General features: G+C 46.4%; 6 protein-coding genes across 6 annotated transcripts; 2 read left to right on the top strand and 4 right to left on the bottom strand.

The window, feature by feature from the left end:
- Positions 1-443: 443 nt before the first annotated feature.
- On the bottom strand, positions 444-1981 carry F5B22DRAFT_646327 (uncharacterized protein; the record flags this gene model as incomplete). The annotated part of the gene is made up of 3 exons (XM_047978717.1): positions 444-689; positions 740-1048; positions 1142-1981. 3 exons carry the CDS (start codon positions 1979-1981, stop codon positions 444-446), a joined length of 1395 nt encoding a protein of 464 aa, XP_047831084.1.
- Positions 1982-3589: 1608 nt separating this feature from the next.
- F5B22DRAFT_605736 (major facilitator superfamily domain-containing protein) lies at positions 3590-6008 on the top strand. Its single transcript, XM_047974875.1, has 4 exons — positions 3590-3640; positions 3700-4596; positions 4675-4881; positions 4936-6008. Exons 2-4 carry the CDS (start codon positions 4142-4144, stop codon positions 5867-5869), a joined length of 1596 nt encoding a protein of 531 aa, XP_047831083.1. The 5' UTR covers positions 3590-3640; positions 3700-4141; the 3' UTR covers positions 5870-6008.
- Positions 5994-10617, bottom strand: F5B22DRAFT_605733 (uncharacterized protein). Its single transcript, XM_047974874.1, has 6 exons — positions 9474-10617; positions 7723-9424; positions 7405-7652; positions 6983-7294; positions 6864-6916; positions 5994-6789 (listed from the first exon to the last, which is right to left on the bottom strand). Exons 1-6 carry the CDS (start codon positions 10488-10490, stop codon positions 6333-6335), a joined length of 3789 nt encoding a protein of 1262 aa, XP_047831082.1. The 5' UTR covers positions 10491-10617; the 3' UTR covers positions 5994-6332.
- Positions 10618-10693: 76 nt separating this feature from the next.
- On the top strand, positions 10694-12767 carry F5B22DRAFT_139643 (uncharacterized protein). The gene is made up of 2 exons (XM_047969039.1): positions 10694-11278; positions 11434-12767. Exons 1-2 carry the CDS (start codon positions 10883-10885, stop codon positions 12457-12459), a joined length of 1422 nt encoding a protein of 473 aa, XP_047831081.1. The 5' UTR covers positions 10694-10882; the 3' UTR covers positions 12460-12767.
- F5B22DRAFT_139650 (putative GNAT family acetyltransferase) lies at positions 12565-13532 on the bottom strand. Its single transcript, XM_047969040.1, has 2 exons — positions 12824-13532; positions 12565-12760 (listed from the first exon to the last, which is right to left on the bottom strand). Exons 1-2 carry the CDS (start codon positions 13348-13350, stop codon positions 12670-12672), a joined length of 618 nt encoding a protein of 205 aa, XP_047831080.1. The 5' UTR covers positions 13351-13532; the 3' UTR covers positions 12565-12669.
- On the bottom strand, positions 13471-16122 carry F5B22DRAFT_139638 (uncharacterized protein). The gene is made up of 3 exons (XM_047969038.1): positions 15055-16122; positions 14681-14969; positions 13471-14561 (listed from the first exon to the last, which is right to left on the bottom strand). Exons 1-3 carry the CDS (start codon positions 15601-15603, stop codon positions 13591-13593), a joined length of 1809 nt encoding a protein of 602 aa, XP_047831079.1. The 5' UTR covers positions 15604-16122; the 3' UTR covers positions 13471-13590.
- Between the last annotated feature and the right edge of the window lie 3445 nt (positions 16123-19567).

Below are 19567 nucleotides of genomic sequence, written 5' to 3'. Positions count from 1 at the left end.
TTGCGAATGCTTCTTGCGAATGCTTCTTGCGAATGCTTCTTGCGAATGCTTCTTGCGAATGCTTCTTGCGAATGCTTCTTGCGAATGCTTCTTGCGTATCTTCCGTGGTCCATATATCGTAATGCAGTTCTAGCGCTGGAGAGCGCCAAGTTCGTTATACGTGAAAACTCCCAACTCCTTCTTAATCATCTTGTGTAAGGTAAAATGAATGTTCTTCCCCAATGTCAAAGGAAAAAAGGAAAAACGATCACTATCCTCTTTCTCCCTTTCTCTTTTTTCTTTTTCTGTTCTTATTGCTTTTCATCTAAAGAATGTATGCGTATCTTCAACATCATGGTTGTCGTTGGAAGGTTTGCCGCGATACAACTAGGCAATCCCACGAGTCCCATCAATCGTAGAGATGGTCACGCTGAGATACGAAATCTGTCGACTTGACGGCGATTTCACTTCGCCCAAACAATTACCTCATCATCGACGCCGGGAACAGTGCCGAGGAGATAGTTGCACCAGCGCTTAACAGCCTTCTCGTTCATGCCAGAAAAGGTGTCATTAAGCTTAATATCTCGGATTGGGGATTCCAGACCTTGCGCGATCTCCTGGATAGAGCAGTTCGCTTCGACGACCTTGAACACGATCCCTTCATCGTTGGGTGGCCGTACAGCATACGCTACTAACCCTTCGTTTCGGGTCTGTCTCGCTTTGTGAACCATTTGGGGCCTGGTTTTCCGAGGCGGATCACTTTCTCTGGGGCCTGAGACTTTGGCAATGCCAGGTTCACCTTCTCTTGAACCTGAACCTCTGGCAATGCCGGGTTCACGGAGGAGGCCTTGGGATCCTGGAATTGGTAGCTGGCTGACTGTGTCATTTCGCGGAATCTCTGAGCTTTCTCTTCAGCCCCTTTTCCCTTGTTTTGCCGCTCTTCCTCGACTTTGCGGTTCTCTTCCTCTTCGCTCTTATCATGGTCATCTACGTATTTCTGGAGCCAATCTATTTGGTCGAGTGTGCCTTCGTAGCGGTCAAGAAGGGTGAAGTCACAGTCACTTTCGGTCTACAAGCTGTTAGTTCTAGGTTTGTTTTACACTTGCATCTAGAGTGCGGAATAGGAATGGGGAAATACTAGTACAGTCTGCTCGTTACATACCTCTGGGACTCTAGTAGAAGTCTGTGGCTCAGCCGCAGGGACAGGGTCTGTCGGCTTCTCGACTTCACAGATTGATGTTGGAATAGGCGACCGGACGCTTAGGTCGCCACTGGCAAGAGTGGGCATTAACGGTTTGTTAATCTCAGTGCCTGAAGTTGGCGATTCCCGTGTTAAAGGTGTGGGCACTGGCAGTTTCCGCTGGGGCTTTGAATAGGCTGCCATGTCAACCCCAACCATGTCTTTTGAGACAGGTCGATTGGGTGCATTGTATGGCATACGAGGCGTGAACTGGTATGTAGCCGGGACTGGAAGAGGTGCCCGTCCAAGAACATTGTACCACGTCTGGTGCTCAGATTCTCTATTCATAGCGAAAGGTAATCTCACCGAAGGCATAGTTGGTACACATTGCTGTAGCTCATAGGTCTGCTGGCTCGAAACAGGTTGGCTTGTTGCTGGGGGGGTGGGATAGGCCGCATTCGGGCTCTGTTGACTCTGTAGCGTGGTGCTCATGGGGAATGAGGGATTTGGCAGGGAGTAGAAGTTGTTGATGAAACCTCCATTATTGCTTGTGAACTGTAGTGAAGTTTGGTTAGAGACTCCCGTGGGGTCAAATTGCTCTCCGGTGAAGGCCATGGGAGAACAGTATCCGTTGAGCGTCGAAGGGTCATAGTATGAGGGATCCTGTGTGATTTGGCGGGGATCACAAGTCTGAGTTGGAGCGATGTTAGGTGGCCACGGGCTGAATTGAGGCCCGTTTTCCTGGGCCGTGATGTTGTTTTGAGTCGCAGGGCAATGTCTTTTAGACTGCATGTCCTCCTGCACATGTCGTTGCCTCTTCATTGTGATGAGACTTGTGTATGCTAATTAGAGACAATGATGGAAATGCAAAGAAGTCTTGGGCGGTTGATAGATGCAAAGGTAGTAAAAGCCAATGTTGCCTAACGACTCTTGGATAAAGGGATCAAAGATGGTGGAAGAGAGAGAAGAGGAAGGCTGGGGACGGCAAATGCTCTATTTATCAAGAATGAATCACGTGGGGTTTACCACAAAAACAGTTTTGTGCTGAAATTCTATTTCCATGTTTAATATCTCTTGTAGCAACGGTTATAGCGTTTAGTTGGAAAACCTAGCTACTTCACCTGTGTTCTGCATATCAGAAAGTATGTTCACAATGGGCACGGATCAATCCGAACATTGTATACTTTAGGCAAGTACCTTGGTATATTTATGGCATTAAGGATGCTGAAAGGCAAACTGCTTGTGGAATTGTTCTCTCCCAGACTCTATTTAGACTGAAGATGCAATACATTCCTGTCCAGTTCTTACTTTGTAGCATGAAATCATTGCTATATTGATGGTCCAGGCATATGATACTCTTCTACCTTACTTACTAGCACGCAAAGTCATAGATTCCCTTCATTATTATAGGAATATAATGTACTGTTAAGAAAATTGTTTCCTATTGTCCGTAGTGCGATTACCTTAAGACTGATCAAGCTAAACTAGAAGAGGTGTGATTGATAAGAGAAAGACCTGGCTGGCTATTGCCTTATGCAAGTTATTTGACCTTTTGGTTCATTTCCACATGTACCATTGTTAATCTGATCCCATCCTACATGTTAGCTACCGGTATTCCAGTGTACTTGTAACAATGTATGGAAGTGTATGGTTATTTGTGATGCTAGGAAAGGTACAGGCGAAATTGTTTACTTCATCTTTTAATATGCACTCCGGATCAGAGGCAGCAGTCTATGACTAGTATCCCTCTAGCCGTGAGCACCATTCAAATTTTGGGCAATATAGCCTCTAAGGTTTCACAAAGACAACATAGCAAGTTTCAATGAAGCATATCATATTATCTTTCTGGATAATAGGAGGTCTGGATATCTGCCAAGGTAGATATGTAGATGGTTTCTGCTGACTAATGATATTGTGTTGATCCCTACCTAGGTAAGGTTAGATACTTGAATAACCCAGGCAAGGGACTTTACCTACTATGTACCTACCTACATATATATGTACATAGGTAGGTAGGTCAGCCGTTCACCTCTAGACATTCTGAGATTACTGCTTCCCTTTTCCTGAGGAACAATGTGACGCAGTAACAATGGAGTGAAAGACGGCATCACATTCACTCAGGGTCTATTCTTCAGGTACATGACTACCTGGTATCCGGATACCCACGAGCCTACTAGGTAAGTACCTCCTTGGGTGCATCGATACTAGGCACCCACGACATAATGTATGTACCTGTACCTAAGCTTTACGTAGTACCTGCGCGGTACTTGCCTACCTAATGATCGGTACCTACCTATTGAATGCGTTGGTCGGAGTTCGGAATACTGCCTATGTAGAGGGGGTGTACTATAGGCAGGCACTAACAACATTGAACCTACCTAGGTACCTACATTGTAGGTATCTATATAGGCAATATAGGCACCTATGTAGATATCCGGTAGGTACTTGGTTTAGCGTGTAGGTACTCTATGAGCTCAATGTGTAGGTATGACCCAGTGAGCGCCTCAGAATGGTTCAGTGACTAACTACCCTAATACTAGAGTCCCTGGGAGGCATCCATCTATGAGGATGAGAAACTAACTTCAACATCTTAATGGTCATGGTTCCGATGACTTTGAATTGTCCAACCCCCATCGAGCTGGCTGTTCGCTGCTCTGGCTACAGGACCTGCTCTTAGTGGTTAGATGCGCTGACAAGCCCCTCAATGGTCTCCTCTGGTCTCGCGCTTCGGCAGGGACTTAGACACTTCCAATACCTTATCTATGCCCTACTTATCTATAGCTCTCCTCTCATCTTGACCTCAATGTTGGACTTTATGTTAGAATCTAGAAGATAAGCATGTCCTCCAGGACGTCCGCTCATTGTAGACAGGCATGCAGTGATGAATAGTTTTAGAGATCTACTTTATTTCTATCGTTTTGTAACTTTTATTTACTCTGTGTACAGTCGGGGACTACCCCAGCCCGAATAGCCTCGGCGACAATGGCTGCCCCGTCACCCACTGACGAGCGCTCCAGCGCCGATGACATCGCCCACATCACCGAGCAAACGCCCTTCATTTCAGAAGTGCCAACGGCCCATGACTCCGTCGCCAACGAGCCTGGGCTGCGAGCGAAGAAGTCTCCTTTTACCTGGCTCGTTGGCCGAGTCCCGAGGGCTCGCAAGCCTAGTACGATCCTTGCTATCCTGTGTATTTCCATTTTCATTGGATCTGCGAGCGGCGGCTTCCAAAATCTAGCCATGACGAGAATCTTCGAGGATATCCTGTGTCGCCAGTACTACGACCAGATCCATAGCGACAACGGGCCTATCGATGAAGAATTGTGCAAGGTTGATGCCATTCAGTCCAAGCTGACTTACCTATTCGCCATCATGAATTCACTCAATGCCGCCGTGAGCGTAGTAGCTGCTCTGCCCTGGGGTATAGTCGCTGACGTGTAAGTCGGGATGCCTCCCCCTTCTGAAAATTATGTGTGGCTGTTTCTATTAAGGCTATCTGCTCTGACCGCATCTAGAATTGGCCGTCGTCCGGTGTTTGCGCTGGGTTTAACTGGCATGGCCATCTCCTTGCTCTGGATCATGGTCGTGGGATGGTTCTCTCAGGCGCTCTCTCCCCGACTAGTCTGGATATCACCAGTATTCTATTTAATGGGGGGTGGCAATCCTGTAGTCGCCGCCACCCTCACCAGTATGGCAACAGATGTGGTGGAGGAATCTCAGAGGTGAGGAGTCTTAAAATACAAGCCATAGGGTACTGTTACTAAATCAGCAATTAGATCCGTTAGCTTCATGAGAATCCATGCCTCCAGCATGATCGGCAACTTGATTTCTCCGGCACTGGCCTCAATGTTTATGACGGCGGTCGGTCCTTGGCCGCCATTCCTTCTATCAGTCATACTAGTTTTACTTTCCGCCGCCATCATCTTTCTCGTACCAGAGAGCCTTAAGCACGACCCTAAAGGCGATGTACTAGATGGCAACAAGTTCAAGTCAAGCCTCACGAAAGCACTTGGCGAACTGAAGAAATCGGCTAGCGCCTTCGCCTCCCTGTCAATGATCATGGTTCTGCTCATTACTATGCTTCAGCTCTCGCTCGTGCTCAGTACTTATCAGTTCCTCAGCCAGTTCGCTTCCAAGCGGTATCACATCCCCATCGCAGACACGGGTTACATCCAAAGCACCTACGGCGTTGGTTTCATTGTCATTTCCTTCTTCATAATGCCCTGGATCACATCCGCACTTGTATACCCTGGAACCCCGGCTTTGCTTCGCTTCGAGGATGACAAGCGACGCGACCTGTTCTTAGCTCGAGCGTCGTATATCGCATCGATGATAGGAACCTTTATCCTCGGATTGTCCGGCTCCATACCGGGTTTCATCTTCGGACTTATTATCCTCGCGTTTGGCGTGTCAAGCGAGGGCTATCTCAAAAGAATCGCCACACTCTATGTCACTGCTGAGCAACGAACCCGACTATTTACAATCCTAGGTCTCTCGGCCATTGCAAGCGACCTTTGGCTTTCACCTGCACTTGCAGCATTATTCTCGCTCGGTATGCGATACGGCGGTGCCTGGATCGGATTACCTTATTTTGGCATATCTGTTCTATGTGTTGTGATGTTTTGCGCGTCGCTGTTCATTAAACTACCCTCATATTCTAGAGTCGATGAGGAGTCGGACTTCAATGAGAGACCAGACTCGGACGAATGATTTAGAAGACATATATTTAGAATAAATCCTACGATTAGAAGGGTGTTTATATTTAGATTCGGACCTGTACCCATCTACATTTGAGAACTCTGATGAAATGCAAAAGTCAACGCTAATGCCACTTTGGCACTATCGCAATATTTCAGCAAACTCATTGCATCATATCAACATATACATGTCCTTCTCATATACATACATAAGCCAGATTTTCTAATTAGTTGCCGCACATTCGCCTCTCCGTGTCTCGAGATATGAAATAGGATATAGCAAATCCAGCTAGGGTGTCTCAGGGATTGCCCACAAGAATCAATCGCATGGGGGGTATCAAAGACGTTGACAATAGAGCTCAAATATATACAGAACATGACTTTTCCAAACTGGATATTGCCTCGCTTTTTGGTATTTGTTCCCGCGCCGACGATGTAAGCAGAGCTACATACAGCTTAGCAGATACGCCCATCAATCAATCGTCAAAGCTGCGCAGCGATGATTCCGTCGACGTAATAGATGCGCTGCGCCGACGTCTGCGGAGAACACTCGCCTTCAGCGCCGCAAACGCATGCGCTATCTTCTTCCGAGGCGACCGTCTCCGCGCGCCGGGATCCGAGCCGTAACCAGATGATATATCGTCGTCATCGTCAGCGTCAGCGTGTTCCGACGAGACCCGTCCTTGACCCTCGGATTCGATGACCGTCACGCCTTGGTTCGCGACAGGAGGGGCGGGGGGTGGCGGGACGACGCTTGGTATTGTAAATGGTACCGGCGGCGGTGGGACCGCGGCTGGCTGCGCTGGCCCGGGTACCATTGGCCACATCTGCATCTGAATGTTCCAGCCAGGCTGGATGATCTGGTCCCAGGTCTGCGGCAAGATGATGCTTCCGTCGGGATCGACTAAGTCATAGTGGCCTGCTTGGACCTCGCTGGGACAACAGTGGGTTAGCCCGGCCTTACCCAAGAGATGTATCATAGTCTGGGGTCGAGGGGAGTTACTTACGCCGCGAGGCCGTCAATATGAGCAAATGTCGCCTCGATAAGTTCTCGCATACGCTTGTGCCGCCATTAGTCATTTCGCGCGACTTCAAATGAATTGCATGATAGTCCGATTTGTCTTACCTGCCACGTGCGCCCTTCGCTGAACGGGATCGCGAATTTCCGCCCTATCGCGTCCTTGAAATGGATCTGGTTCTGCGTCTCCAGGTCTCTTTGCGCTTGTTCCGCGGCCCATTGCCGCGTCTCCTCTTCCTCGACTTGCCTCGTGGCAGCGTCGCGCGCTTTTTTGTCCGCTTCGTGTCTCTCGGCTGCGGCTTTCCGCTCTAGTTCCTCCTTGTACCTTTTCTTTGCTTCGGCTTCTTCGCGCGCTCTTCTCTCCGCTTCCATCTTTTGGTGGCGCTCGTGTGCGGCCTTTTTTTGTGCTTCTTCATCTTTCTTTTGGGAAGGTCAGCGATGGGTTTAGAAAGCAATGAATGAAGAAGGAAGGATATGAGGGTATTCTTAGACAGATACCTGAGATATTCACAGTATAGAAGGAAGCTTACCATCTTCTGGATCTCAATTTCCTCCTTGATCTTTTTCTCTGCCTGTCGGAGAGCTGCTTCCCTTTCCGCCTCGAATCTGGCATCTCGCTCAGCTTCGACCGCCTTAGCTTTCACCGTCGCTATTTCCTTCTGCAGCTTGCTCTCCTGCAGTTGTCTCTCCCATCTTAGTTGCTCGGCGCGCTCTTGGGCTTCTACGCGGGCTTTCTTCTCGGCTTGCTCTACTGCTTCTCTTCTGATCGCCTCAACTTCTGCATGCTGTGTTAATATTCGTCTGATACCGCCCAAATCATATCATCATCAGGAGACTTAGTGCCATACCTTTCTTAAGCTCTTCGAGTAAAGCGCTCCGCTCCTTTTGCCGCTCCTGTTCAAAATTCCTTTCGGCGTCAAGTTTTCTATCATACTCAGCTGCCAACCTTTTTCTTATATCTTCTGCGAGCTTGATGTCATCTTTAGGTCTTTCCCTTGCTAGGAGATTCGCAGCCCTATATGTTTGAGTATGGAGCGACCTTCGGCGATTCTGAGACTCGATTGGAAGACTCGTGGCTTGAGATATATTGACATCCACCGATTCACGTCCCCCTTGAGACTCATCGTTCGGTCTAGAAAATGTACTGATGGGGATTTCTTGGACATTTCTTGGCTCGTCTGCAGTACCTATTTGCTCATCATTCGGCATCTGCGTGTGTGGATGTGCACCATCTAGGTTGGGCTCTTGATCTTGTCGCTTATCCGTGGATTTCGAACCCGTCGCCAGGGGAGTGTCCTGCGCTTCTCTCCTCTCGTGAAACGATTCACGCTGTGTTCGGGTAGTTGGCTGTCCCGTTGCCTGTGCAATTCCTGGGCTCTTCGTTTTGTTTGGTTTCAATTCTTTACTTCGGCGGGAGGCAGACCTCGTCCGCGGCGCCGTATTTCTAGGCCGGTCCTCTGTGGAAACTCTGGTCTGTTGACTTACCCAATCCTTCAATATCGGCATCTTTCTTGAAATCTCTCGGAGCAGTGAGTCATCCATCTGCTGATAATTGGCATGGCTTCTTTCCAACATCTCTTGGATTATCGAAGGCGATTTTCCTTCTAGCTTATACAATAGCATGTTGAGAATCCACTCACAAGAAGGGTCCCAGAAGTTGATGGCTGTGATCTTTGATAAGAGTCGTGATATTAAAATTGCCAGTTCTTCCTTTGCCTCCTTCGTGTTTGACACTAGATACTTGGAAGCGAGTGTTAGGCCATAACCACTTAGGTCACCTTGGCGAGCCAATTGCAATGTGCAAAGCAAGTCAAATTCATCCCGTGGGTTTTTCGAGAGTCGTATGAGCTCCCGTCGGGCGATAACTTCAGTTTGCAAATCACCTAGCTCCACGACACTTCTCAAAACTAGTCTAATTGGGTCTTTCAGTTCGCGGGGTTGGTCCATCGCCGCCCATTGAGGCGTTTCATTCTCGAATGGCACGTATATTGGTAACAATGCAACATCAGGGCAATAAGATACACCCTGCGCTGACTGCAATTGGGCCGATAGGCTATCCATTGCTTGTCGGCTTGCCGTTTCGGAGAATCGAGATTTCGCGAGCAGGACTCTCAAGTACGGTCGCGACTTTAGACCACTGGGGTCATTTTTAGCAACTGATATGGCTAGAGGCAGGCACAACTTGAGAATATCGATGCATTCTTTTTCCGAAGCTTGCACGGGCTCCAACATAACATAAGTCATTATGCTTAATAAGCCCAGCGTAGTCGAGGAATCGTAACCATGTATAGATTCTAACCAGTCTGATATCATCGCCTCCAAGCTGGGAATCAAATCTTTGTCGAAAATATCTTGTAGTAAAGTCTTTATATCCTCAATTTTAGGCCAAAAGACAACAAGATCGTGGAAATCCCAGATGCGTCCTTGGCGAAGTAGAGTCCCGTAAAGACGCGAAAAAGGGGTATTTATATCCTTAGCGCCATGCTTCACCCATGTAGAAATGAGGACAGGATGGCCAGCAAGTCTAAGGGCAAGGGCAATAATTTCGATCTGACTATTAGCAATTCATAATCGATTCTAAGGATAGCTAGGTACTCACTTCAATCGAACTTATAGAGCCATCCAGAGTCGAACCCTTAGCTATCGCAGTTAAGACTTCAATTGCCTCCTCCGAGACAGTAGAAGCAGCACTATTAGTATCCAATGTCATGCTCTTCGCCAGTGTTTGAATAAGCTCCCAATTGAGTCGCAGAAGCTTCAACTCTTCCGCAGTTGACTGTTCACCCTCGTTCTTATACATCGCGTCATCCTTGATAAGCGTAACACCTTTGAAGTCTCCCTGACGAAGCAAAAGGTCGGCCCAGCAAACAAGAACATAAGGGTTATCTATATGGTGATGCAGGTGCTCTTGGAAGAACTTTTGCGCAGACGAAAAATGTCCGAGCCTAGATAAGCAACTCAATTCGTCAAGGAAATCCTCTAAATCCTCTTCAAGGTGCATCGTAAGGTGCACAGTCAGGTCTTCAGAACTCGGGGTTAGAATGCCATCAATTTTCTGAATAATCTTGCTTTCTCCGCCTCGTGTACCCTCCCCTTGACGCGTCCCCGGCACTTGATCGGGTTGACGGACATGCTTGGTGTGCTTTTTCGACGTGTCCCCCGAGTTTCCTGCAGTTGGGAGAGGCAATGGCAAGGGCTGGGATTGCGGTAAGCCAGACGGAAAGGGATTCCCCAAAGGTGCGTAATATGGTGCCGGTCCATACCCTCCCGGATAAAAAGTCCAACGCGGCGGCGGTCCGTTCATGACTGGCCGAATTGGCATGATTTCTTTTCCCTTCTTTCTTCGCTCCTGCTCCTCCTCGTCAAAGAGATTGAACGCATCCCATCTAGCTCTGAAGGTTGGATTTTGTGCTGGGTGCTGTGCATATGACATTAAGTTATTGGCCGAGTATGGAGCAATTCCTGGATATTGAAAATAATTGTTTGGGGGATACCAAGATTGCTGGGGATCGGGCCGTGTAGACGGCCCAGCCCGCCTGTGCCAATCATATGGCTCTGCCTCCGGAAATTGGTCGTCGCTAACCATGCTAGATTCAGAAGATGACCAAACTGACATGATAATGAACGATGTCCATCATAGGCTTAGAATTGACAACAGACATCTTCACCAGATAACTTTGTGAGATGATCAGGTCACGCAGCCAGTGCTGGGATCGCGTTAGTCCAAAATCAAGTGGCTTAAGTACTATGTAACACGATGCGACCATGCCTCCAACTGGTCTAGACCGTATATGTAAGTAAGGCAGAACCAGACATGGGTTCGCATGGGCCGACATTGCTGGTGCTAAGCCCAGCTGAACAATCCCCGCCCAGTTAGGCATACTGATCCTCCCCTGGCCACTTCACTGGTGTGAGGCAGTGCATTATTCTATAAGTCAATCACGCCTCTCTTCTATCGAGTATGTATGCAATTATCTCAGGCGTAAACGCGCAGCAACCGTGGCCATAATGGAAGCCATATCCTCAGATCGGCCCCGACCAGAATTGAGTACTGTCAATGGTTACAGCAGGAAATTTGGACGATACGACTTCAAGCGGTTCGATCACCTTGTTTCTAGCCATGCCTCACTTGGCGCGGCCTCGCTAGGCAAGATTCACGTGGATTGCAGGTTTCTATTCAAGAAGTCGAAGTGGGGGACATTAGAGGGTCGTGACTCGGCAGGCATCGTCTATCTAGATTTGGCTTTTAGTCAACCAAGCGACTGTCGCTTGAAGAGCGCAACTGTGCAGGTGACGTTAGACGATCACGACGAGCATCTTGTCAGGGAGTTTCCGCATCCGGGATCCACAACGCCGGTTCAAATCGTCAAGTATGGTCCAAGACAAATGACCGGGCAGCCACAGGTATGCTATTCTCAGTCATTTCCTCCTATTCTAGATGCTCGTAGAGGCCGTGATTGCCTGTGAGAGCCACAAGCATGTCTCCCAAGTTTATATAACAACCGAAACCTACTCCCATTCAACGTGGGAGAGCAGTCACTGACTCTAGTAAACTGTAGTATGAGCAAGTTACCACTCATAATAGGTTCATCCCCTCAGTTGAGGTAGGACCGTTCGGAGGTGCCGGGGGCGTGGGCAGAGAGTCGGCCAAAGTTACAGTGAGAGAGTGTCGGTGGACATTTGAGAGTCATTTGATGACAGGACGCAAAAGAGGACAAGACAATTGGGCATACAAAGTTCTACAATGGCAAATCACCGAGAACGAGTTGGAAGCTCAGTCGTCACATAATAACGTTGTCCACACTGCATTCTCATTTGTTCATGGCGGTCAGCCCTTCTTCATGCGCGTTGAAGTTAGCGGGAAGCTCGAGAGCAGGACGTCAGACCTCGGGCATCAGATTAGACACAAGATGAGGAAGCTTAAGTTCGCATCTAATCCACATAACGCGAAGTACGCTACAACGCTCGTCAACTTCAACGGGCGACATAGATTCACGACACCACTCGACGGTCTCGTTCAAGGCCTCGAGCTAGCGATGGAACATGAAAACATGACTGCTCCAGTTGAAGTAAGAAGAGCCCAACAGCCGACATTCTTCGACGACCCGCCGCAAGCACCAGTTCCACAACCTTCGGTTGTCAATAACACGAGCCCCCAAGCGCTATTAGAAGAGCACGAAGATCCCACCGCACCAACGATTGAGAACATAGCTTCGCTTTCCTCGAGGTGGCTGACAGCACCACCTGTCATTCCTCTGAACCCTATCTGCAACTCTAATAATGACGATTCAAGAAGGCCCGTTAGCACAGTATACTCGACCCCGCCACCTTCTCAACACCATGATGAGCACGTGTCCCTGATGGGAGAGAGCACAGAGAGCCAGAATTCGAACCTCGCAAGCCCCCAAACGGAGCTCGAGCAGGAAGGAAGGGCTCTTCCAACCACTAGTCGCTTCAATAGTGGTCAGGCGCGATCATCCGCAGGCCAGATAGATCTTGGTACTGTTGTGTTTTTAATGAGGATATGGATGTTGCAGACATTGGCAACTTTGTTGGGCTATGGGAATAATAGACCTAACCAATAAAGACAGTTGAGATAGGATTCGTCATATTTATTAGTGCGAACCGAAGCGTCAACGAAATATGTCATGCAAAATCGGTTCCACGTAACCAATTGCTCGACTATTTTTCAGAACAGGGTTGATTGTTCTATGCACATTATTCCAGAGCTGACAAGCTGCACCAATAATCACTAATAGTGACCCTTCAGTATGAACAATGATGTGTATGCTTTCTCAAACACAAGATGTGAGGTCTCTCCCGGCTAGTCTCTGTCCTTCCCGCCATTCGTCTTCGAGAATGCCATAGATGAGACCATCATGCCAGCTTAAGAAGAAAAGTTATTAAACTTAGATTATCATGATGGGGTGAGGGTGTACGTCTAGTTACCTTCCAGAAAACCACATGTGGTCACGTATTCGGCCTTCCTCTTTGAACCCGAGCCTTTCGTAGAGCCTCATGGCACCAGTATTGAATGAAAAAGCCTGAATTTGGACGCGGTGCAATCCGGCCATCTGAAAGGCCCACCAGAGCGACCATCTAATAGCTTCACCGCCATATCCCTTCCCTTGGTGCTGCTTCAAAATATCGATGCTAATGTCAGTCCACCTATGCGCAGCCCAAGACGGCGGGTTCGCTTTCAAACATAAGATGCCAACAGGCTCGCCGGCAACTTCGGTCTCACTTGTCGGCGGCAGGCAGATGATAACGCCAAGCAAGGACTTCCCTAGGTGCTCTTTGAACTCCTTGCTAGCTTGCATGCTTTCCGGTCGCAGCAACCCATAGCTAGAGCCAGACTGCGCCTCGGCGTCACGCTGAATTGCATGGACGAATGCCTCATCTCCAGGAGAGTCGTTCACAGCGCGATAGACTAGTCTGTTTGAACGAAATGGGTCGAACGGCTTGATTGTCGACATGACTAGCTTTGGAGCTAAAGCAAGGGGCAACGAAAGAATCCTTGGCTCCTCAGAGAGGTGAGCCGTCCCATTGGAAATCGCCCAGATTTATACATAGACCTTATCAAGTCCATAGTATAAAACGGCGTCGAATCATACCGAAGCGCTAATGTTAACGCTAAACCCAATCTAGCTCGCCGGTTAATGCTAGGCCATTTATCTGGATTGATTAAGCAAGGGACATCTGCCTCAACAACAACTTCATTTCGTGCCATCCTTCACTCTAGACTTCCTCCACCAATATTTGGTCTCGTTCGCAAGAGGCTGCTTTGGTGGAAACCCCTCCCCGAAGCTGAGGAGGGTATAACTAGGCGAGTTGACGAAAATGAAGAAGTCATCATCGCCTACCAGCCGCCCAGGGTTTATCTCGGAGGGAGAAGGGATGAAAGCCTCCTTCCAAGTTGGGCTTGGCGAGAACTCCTGCAGGACATCAAGCCCAAGCTCAATATTAAGTTTTTCGCCCATTTCCCCAGCATCAAAGGACACTTGGTGTCGGCGGTAGATGAGTGGTGTGTTCTCATGCATCGTAGTGTACATAACGATAGGGTTGGCTGTCTCCCGACGTGTATCAGCCTCAATGCAAGGGGCGAGCGACATAACGGGCCTTCGATTCAGCCCAGCCTGTCGTCTATGAAATTGATCATCCATTATGAATAGTCTGTCATTCCAAACATGTGAAATCCAAGGGCTTAGCTCACTAAGGTGGTGTCGAAGAACGGTGAATGTTTTCGTGTAGATGTTGAAACATAACGACACAAGTTGTCGAGACTTCCGACCGCATGGGCAAACTTCTTCATCTGCAGCATCGATTGCGGTCAACGGCTCCTGAATAACTTGGACTAGACAGTAGCCTCCATAAGAATTCAGCTTCTCCCATCTCAGAAGCCCCCTTTCACTTGTCCTCGGATCAGAGTAGATGCGTTCCTTCATCACGTACGTCGCTGCTATCTCCCCGTCGCATATCTCATACACCGCCAGCTTCCCAGATTCATCCAAAGCTAGGGTGATCGCAAAAAAGACGTTGCTGAGAGCAGGCGAGAGAATGAAGTCAATGAGCAGTTGGCTATTCCTGAGATGCAAGCCTTGCTGAGAGGAGAGCCAGATTCTTGGAGTCCAAACAGGGGGTCCGCCCAAAACAACAAACTCCCGCGGATAGCAAGAAAGCTTATTCACTAAGATATAAGTTAGAGATTGCTCAATTGAGGCGTAAATGGCTTGCTAAGAAAACCAAACTTCTTAAGTAGTTGGGACGACTCAGAAGATGTTGGAATGCGCAAATGAGCTAACTCACTATCAACATATACCAGCTTGCCGCCAAAAGTCCATAGATATAGATCGGAACTTTGACAAACCACCAATACCCTTTCACCTTCTGTAATACAACGTTGGAAGTTTTCGGGCAGTTCAATACTCTCCATACGATTGAGCTCCAGGTGCCAGACATGCAGCATAGTGTTATGGCCCATCATAAAAAGCTTCTGGGACATAGCTGTCTTGTACCCACGTATCGACTCGCCGTAATCAGGAAATAGGTACACCTTTCTTGTCCTTGATCGCAGGTCATCGACAACAGCGAGATACTACAACATTTAGTGTCAGTAGTCGCAAGGATACTAGTAGTTGTAAGATGTCCCAACAATACTCGAAATGATAGAGTTGACGTACTGGCATGCTATATCCTTCGGGAAACCAAGCCACACGGCCGTCGCGATACATCAAGAAGCGAGAGAACCGCTGCGCATCATCTATCTCTAGATTCTCCACGCTGTCGTAGGAATGGACACCTCCCTCATTGACGGGAACATTCTTGCTGAAATGAAAGAACTCATCTGATGCAAGACCGAAACCATAGTGCATGGCTGCGTTGAACTTGCCAGCGATCCGCTTTGACAAGCGATGAAGGCTCCGACGAAAAACCTCACTTCTCACCGACTCATCAAGATCCGCCAGACGGATTTGCTGGGCCAGTCCCGGAAACCAACGATCAGCTAGAGCGGGCCACATCTCATCGCTCAGCCAAATTAGTCGCAGCACGCGACTAGCGTTGAGGGCCGCGTCTATGTCTCTCGGCTCTAGGTAGTCGATGATCAGCACATGGAGCTCAAACGGCAGGCCGGCGAAAACGTCACGCGCATCGCGGTCCTGCACAGGGGCACGAGACCCTCCCGGTCGATGAAGCTTTGCCAAAAAGGCTTTCATTTTCGTCCTCAACATTTCACAAACGCAGATACGATGAGTAGAGTCTGAGCTCGCGACTCACTTGGCTCCAGTACTATTGGACTTGGATTTTGAAAGCCAAGTCGCGTGAGCAATCCCTGTACAGTGTCATGTTACAGTGTATCCGAAGCTTTTGGTACTGTGAGTGGCTGTGTTTTCAGCTTGTACGAACAGGCACAAATGGGGGCAGAACAGGTTTCTTTATCTCTTTACTTGATTTGCCCTTTCATGAGAGTGGCTCGCTTCAAGTTATGAGGACACCCGAAATGAAAGCAGAAAGTGGTGTGGCTCCTCACAAGGTGCTCATTACTGTAGTTCTGCAGTTCCCTTGACGAACGCATCCGAAATTGAAACTCCCCATAATCACGCTCGCCCAGATGTTGGCATAAACTTGACCGCACAAACACTAAATGAAATCATTGATTAAGTAATAGGATTATTTAATCGAATAAGCACTCTCGCTAGGTGAATATTTTCATGACAGAGGTCGGATTATCGGTATGATTATTGGCATCCTTGGGTTCACAGCTGCTGCCATACTTGCCTGGTTTAATCACACGCAAGTCGAATAAGACTAAGAGATAAACACTTGGTACACGTAATATGGAGATACCTCCGTGGTCATCTAGTAAGCGTCTGAAAGACAGCACCTGCGCCCGAAACTGTGTCTTCATTGCCATTGTCGCATTAGGTAGCGGGCGAAAGTCGTCGGTATTAACGGGGACAAGAAGTACGCGCCCCCAAAAGGCCACTCATTTGGTCAAGTTGCGACCGCACTATCGCTAAGACTATAGTTTCTATCGGTGATGAAGTAATCAAGGTCAACTTAGTGGTGAGGGTTCCTTGGCCCAGAAGCGTGATGGGTATCTGGGCTCTCCTTCACTTGAGTACAACAGGTGCTTTTGTGCGCCGCGACAGAGATGTAATGACGCTGAACTCTCCTGTTGAGAGGATAGATTTCTTGGTGGCAGTGCCGGCGCCCATTGAGGACATATGTAACGCCAGCCTCCGTCATAACAGCCGCCTTAGCCAAGTTAACTTCTCAGAGCTGTTTAACTAGACGCCAGCGTAATAGAAGCTCATGTGACCCTGAATGCCATCACCGATCTCCTTGAGTGTGCAGTTACTTTCACGCTTGTCAACCCCGGTCCGCAGACTTGAGTTGTGTTTTCATATTTCCCGTCATAGCCAGCGACGCGTCAATGCTGCCCTTAGACATCATTTTAAATAATCCTTTCGATCACTGGAGTTAAAAGGTTATCTCTGTATTATTAGGAAACGTGGTAAAAGAAATACGGCACACAGCTACTCCTTGCTTGATAGGAGTATGTCCGGGATATCATCTATCTCACAAGATTAAGATGCTAGAACGACAAGTGATCACATCTAGAAACCGAAAAAAGCCATCAAATATCTCGCCAAGCCCAAATGTAGCTAGCCTCGCGATAAGAAATCTAGTTGAGGATTTGTATGATGGAAATAAGTGTAGGTATCATCGCCATCACATGCACAACATTGAACAGACACACCCCTCACCAGCCTTTTGATTGCCACAGCGTAACCGATGAGCAGTCTCTTGCATCAAGCTTCGTATTTCAGATTACACAGTCACCATCGGCGTCATGTGATGAAATCCTTCGTTCCACCTATTCATTCTCCAGTCCCTACCTACGAAGACAATATGAAGTTATGAATGTATTGTATTGGTCAGGGTTGGCAAATTAGTATGTAGTATTGTTACTACAGTGTAGTATTACTACTGTAGTATTACTATTAGTAACTGTTTTAAAATACTACTGTAGTATTAGTAAGTATAATTACTACACTACAGTTACTACTAGTAATACTACATACTATAAGTAGTATTACTACACTTACTACATTTACTACAATTATTTTTATATTTTATAAAAGAAACTTTATAAAAAAAAACCTTAATAAATTATATAAATATATTATATAAATTAATAATCTATATTAATTATAATTTAAAAAATATACATTATAGTTAATTATTTTATATTTAATTTCATTATAAAGATATTAAATTATTTAAATAACGCATCTCCCACTTGACCTGGCCACCCAATTGACCTAGCCACCCCCTTAACCTATATAAAAATCCAATGTTTCAATCTATAATAACTTAACCAATATTAGCCCTACAATTTAATAATTAGTACCGTTAGATCCGTTATTTAATAAGAAATCCAGCGGTATTTTTTACTATTTTTTATAAAATTTATTAAGCGAGATATTAAGCAATACGCTAAAGGGGCGCTAAGCAAGGATTAATTTAGCGCTTACTTTAGCGTATTGCTTAATAACTCTACGGATATAAGTCGTATGAATTAGTAAGGGGTACCGTTAAATAGCTCTCTTCATTATGAATCTAATGGTATATTTTATTATTATATACAACCAATATTCGTAAAGTTATTAAATTATCACGTGATTAACGCACCGACGTTTTTTGTATGCGCTGGTGGGGTGGCCAGGTCAATTGGGTGGCCAGGTCAAGTGGGAGATGCGTTAAGTTATTTTAAAAGAGTTAAAGCTTTTAACCCTTAAGCTAATAATATAGGTAATAGGTCTTTTAATAGATAGATTAATGAGTTAAATAGTGGTTTAGTTAATGGTTCAGTTAGTGGTTCAGTTAATGGTTCAATTAGCGGTTAGGTTAATGGCTTAAATAATGATTTGGTTAATAGTTTAATTAATAGGTTAAATAATAGTTTAATTAATAAGTATAAAACTTTATAAAATTTTATATACTTTTATACTTATTAATCATTAATAATAATAAAATTCTATATTTTTATATTTAAAAAAATTACTACATTAGTAAATTAGTAATACTACATATAGTATGTAGTAATACTACTGTAGTATTTAGTAATAGCAATACTAAACTACAGTAGTATTAGTAAGTGCTATTACTACACTACATGTAGTAGTAGTATTACTAAATATTACAGTAGTATTACTAATTTCCAACCCTGGTATTGGTTTAGGGAATAATATATAAATAATGATACGAAAAGGTATCTCTTTCTCTAATAGTTATATAAACATAGGTCTTTATACTCAGTTATCGGGAGAAGTCGCCTAAGGTATAATCTCAACATTATGGATACTAATAGGAAGTTTCATTCACTACCTTAACCAAATTTTAAGATTAGTCATAACCACAAGAGAAAGATGTAAGCAATATCCGACTTCTTTTCAGATTAATAATACAACTCGGACGATGATTGAAGTCTGCTCGACGGAAATCCCTAATTGCGCCGCTTGATCATACCTCGCTTAACGCAATGTGTTCATTGGTTTGTCATGCGCTACTCCCTCAAGAGGCGAACAGGTGGCTGTTTAAGGTATTACAATCACTCAGCATGTTCTCGCTACCAGGCTGAGATGTTTTCGATTTCTTGGGACTGAACCGTCAACTGTGGCGTTGGTCAGTTGACCGCTCAATTAATGCATATGGATGTCTTGACCAGTCATCTTACAGGCTGAATCATTGTGGTTATTTGTCTGGTAGATCGCAGGCATAGAGTTTCCGTAAGTTATATTACTGCCATCTGTGTTACTGTAATCTGGTCTATATAAATACACCTCTCCCTCCGGCTCTATGTGCATGCTAAACTCTTAGGAAGAAAAGACTACCGATGAGCCCTCAATTAAAATACGTCTCCTACATGATGAAGTTCCTAATGCCAATTACGTTAATTAGCCTCGGAGTTGTACGTGCTATGCCATCGCAGCTGCTGATCCGACAGCAAATGCCCTGTCCAGCAGCTCCTGGGATCAATACATTTGCGCAGTGCTGTAAGAAGGATGATACCTTTGGCCTTCCTATCTACATAGAGTACGCATTTTCTCCTTACCTGCACCTTTTTAATGTTTTGGCCTCCATACCCCCCACACCTACTCCCTCGTGACCACCAACATCCAACCTGAA

Source organism: Xylaria bambusicola, assembly GCF_022495145.1.
Source record: "Xylaria bambusicola strain CBS 139988 unplaced genomic scaffold F5B22scaffold_19, whole genome shotgun sequence".
In the NCBI taxonomy this organism is placed as follows: Eukaryota; Fungi; Ascomycota; class Sordariomycetes; order Xylariales; family Xylariaceae; genus Xylaria; species Xylaria bambusicola.
Note: the sequence above shows the minus strand (reverse complement) of the source record. Positions and strands in the feature narration are given on the sequence as shown.

Coding starts and splice junctions, on each gene's coding strand:
- F5B22DRAFT_139638 (XM_047969038.1), bottom strand. CDS start 15,603: ATGTTGAGGACGAAAATGAAAGCCTTTTTGGCAAAGCTTCATCGACCG. Junction 14,970..15,054: donor CCGAAGGATATAGCATGCCA/GTACGTCAACTC, acceptor TAAATGTTGTAG/TATCTCGCTGTTGTCGATGA. Junction 14,562..14,680: donor CAAGCTGGTATATGTTGATA/GTGAGTTAGCTC, acceptor CTTATATCTTAG/TGAATAAGCTTTCTTGCTAT.
- F5B22DRAFT_605736 (XM_047974875.1), top strand. CDS start 4,142: ATGGCTGCCCCGTCACCCACTGACGAGCGCTCCAGCGCCGATGACATC. Junction 4,597..4,674: donor TGGGGTATAGTCGCTGACGT/GTAAGTCGGGAT, acceptor GACCGCATCTAG/AATTGGCCGTCGTCCGGTGT. Junction 4,882..4,935: donor GTGGTGGAGGAATCTCAGAG/GTGAGGAGTCTT, acceptor ATCAGCAATTAG/ATCCGTTAGCTTCATGAGAA.
- F5B22DRAFT_139643 (XM_047969039.1), top strand. CDS start 10,883: ATGGAAGCCATATCCTCAGATCGGCCCCGACCAGAATTGAGTACTGTC. Junction 11,279..11,433: donor AAATGACCGGGCAGCCACAG/GTATGCTATTCT, acceptor AGTAAACTGTAG/TATGAGCAAGTTACCACTCA.
- F5B22DRAFT_139650 (XM_047969040.1), bottom strand. CDS start 13,350: ATGTCGACAATCAAGCCGTTCGACCCATTTCGTTCAAACAGACTAGTC. Junction 12,761..12,823: donor CACATGTGGTTTTCTGGAAG/GTAACTAGACGT, acceptor TTTCTTCTTAAG/CTGGCATGATGGTCTCATCT.
- F5B22DRAFT_605733 (XM_047974874.1), bottom strand. CDS start 10,490: ATGTCAGTTTGGTCATCTTCTGAATCTAGCATGGTTAGCGACGACCAA. Junction 6,917..6,982: donor GCGAAGGGCGCACGTGGCAG/GTAAGACAAATC, acceptor TGGCGGCACAAG/CGTATGCGAGAACTTATCGA. Junction 6,790..6,863: donor CATATTGACGGCCTCGCGGC/GTAAGTAACTCC, acceptor CTGTTGTCCCAG/CGAGGTCCAAGCAGGCCACT.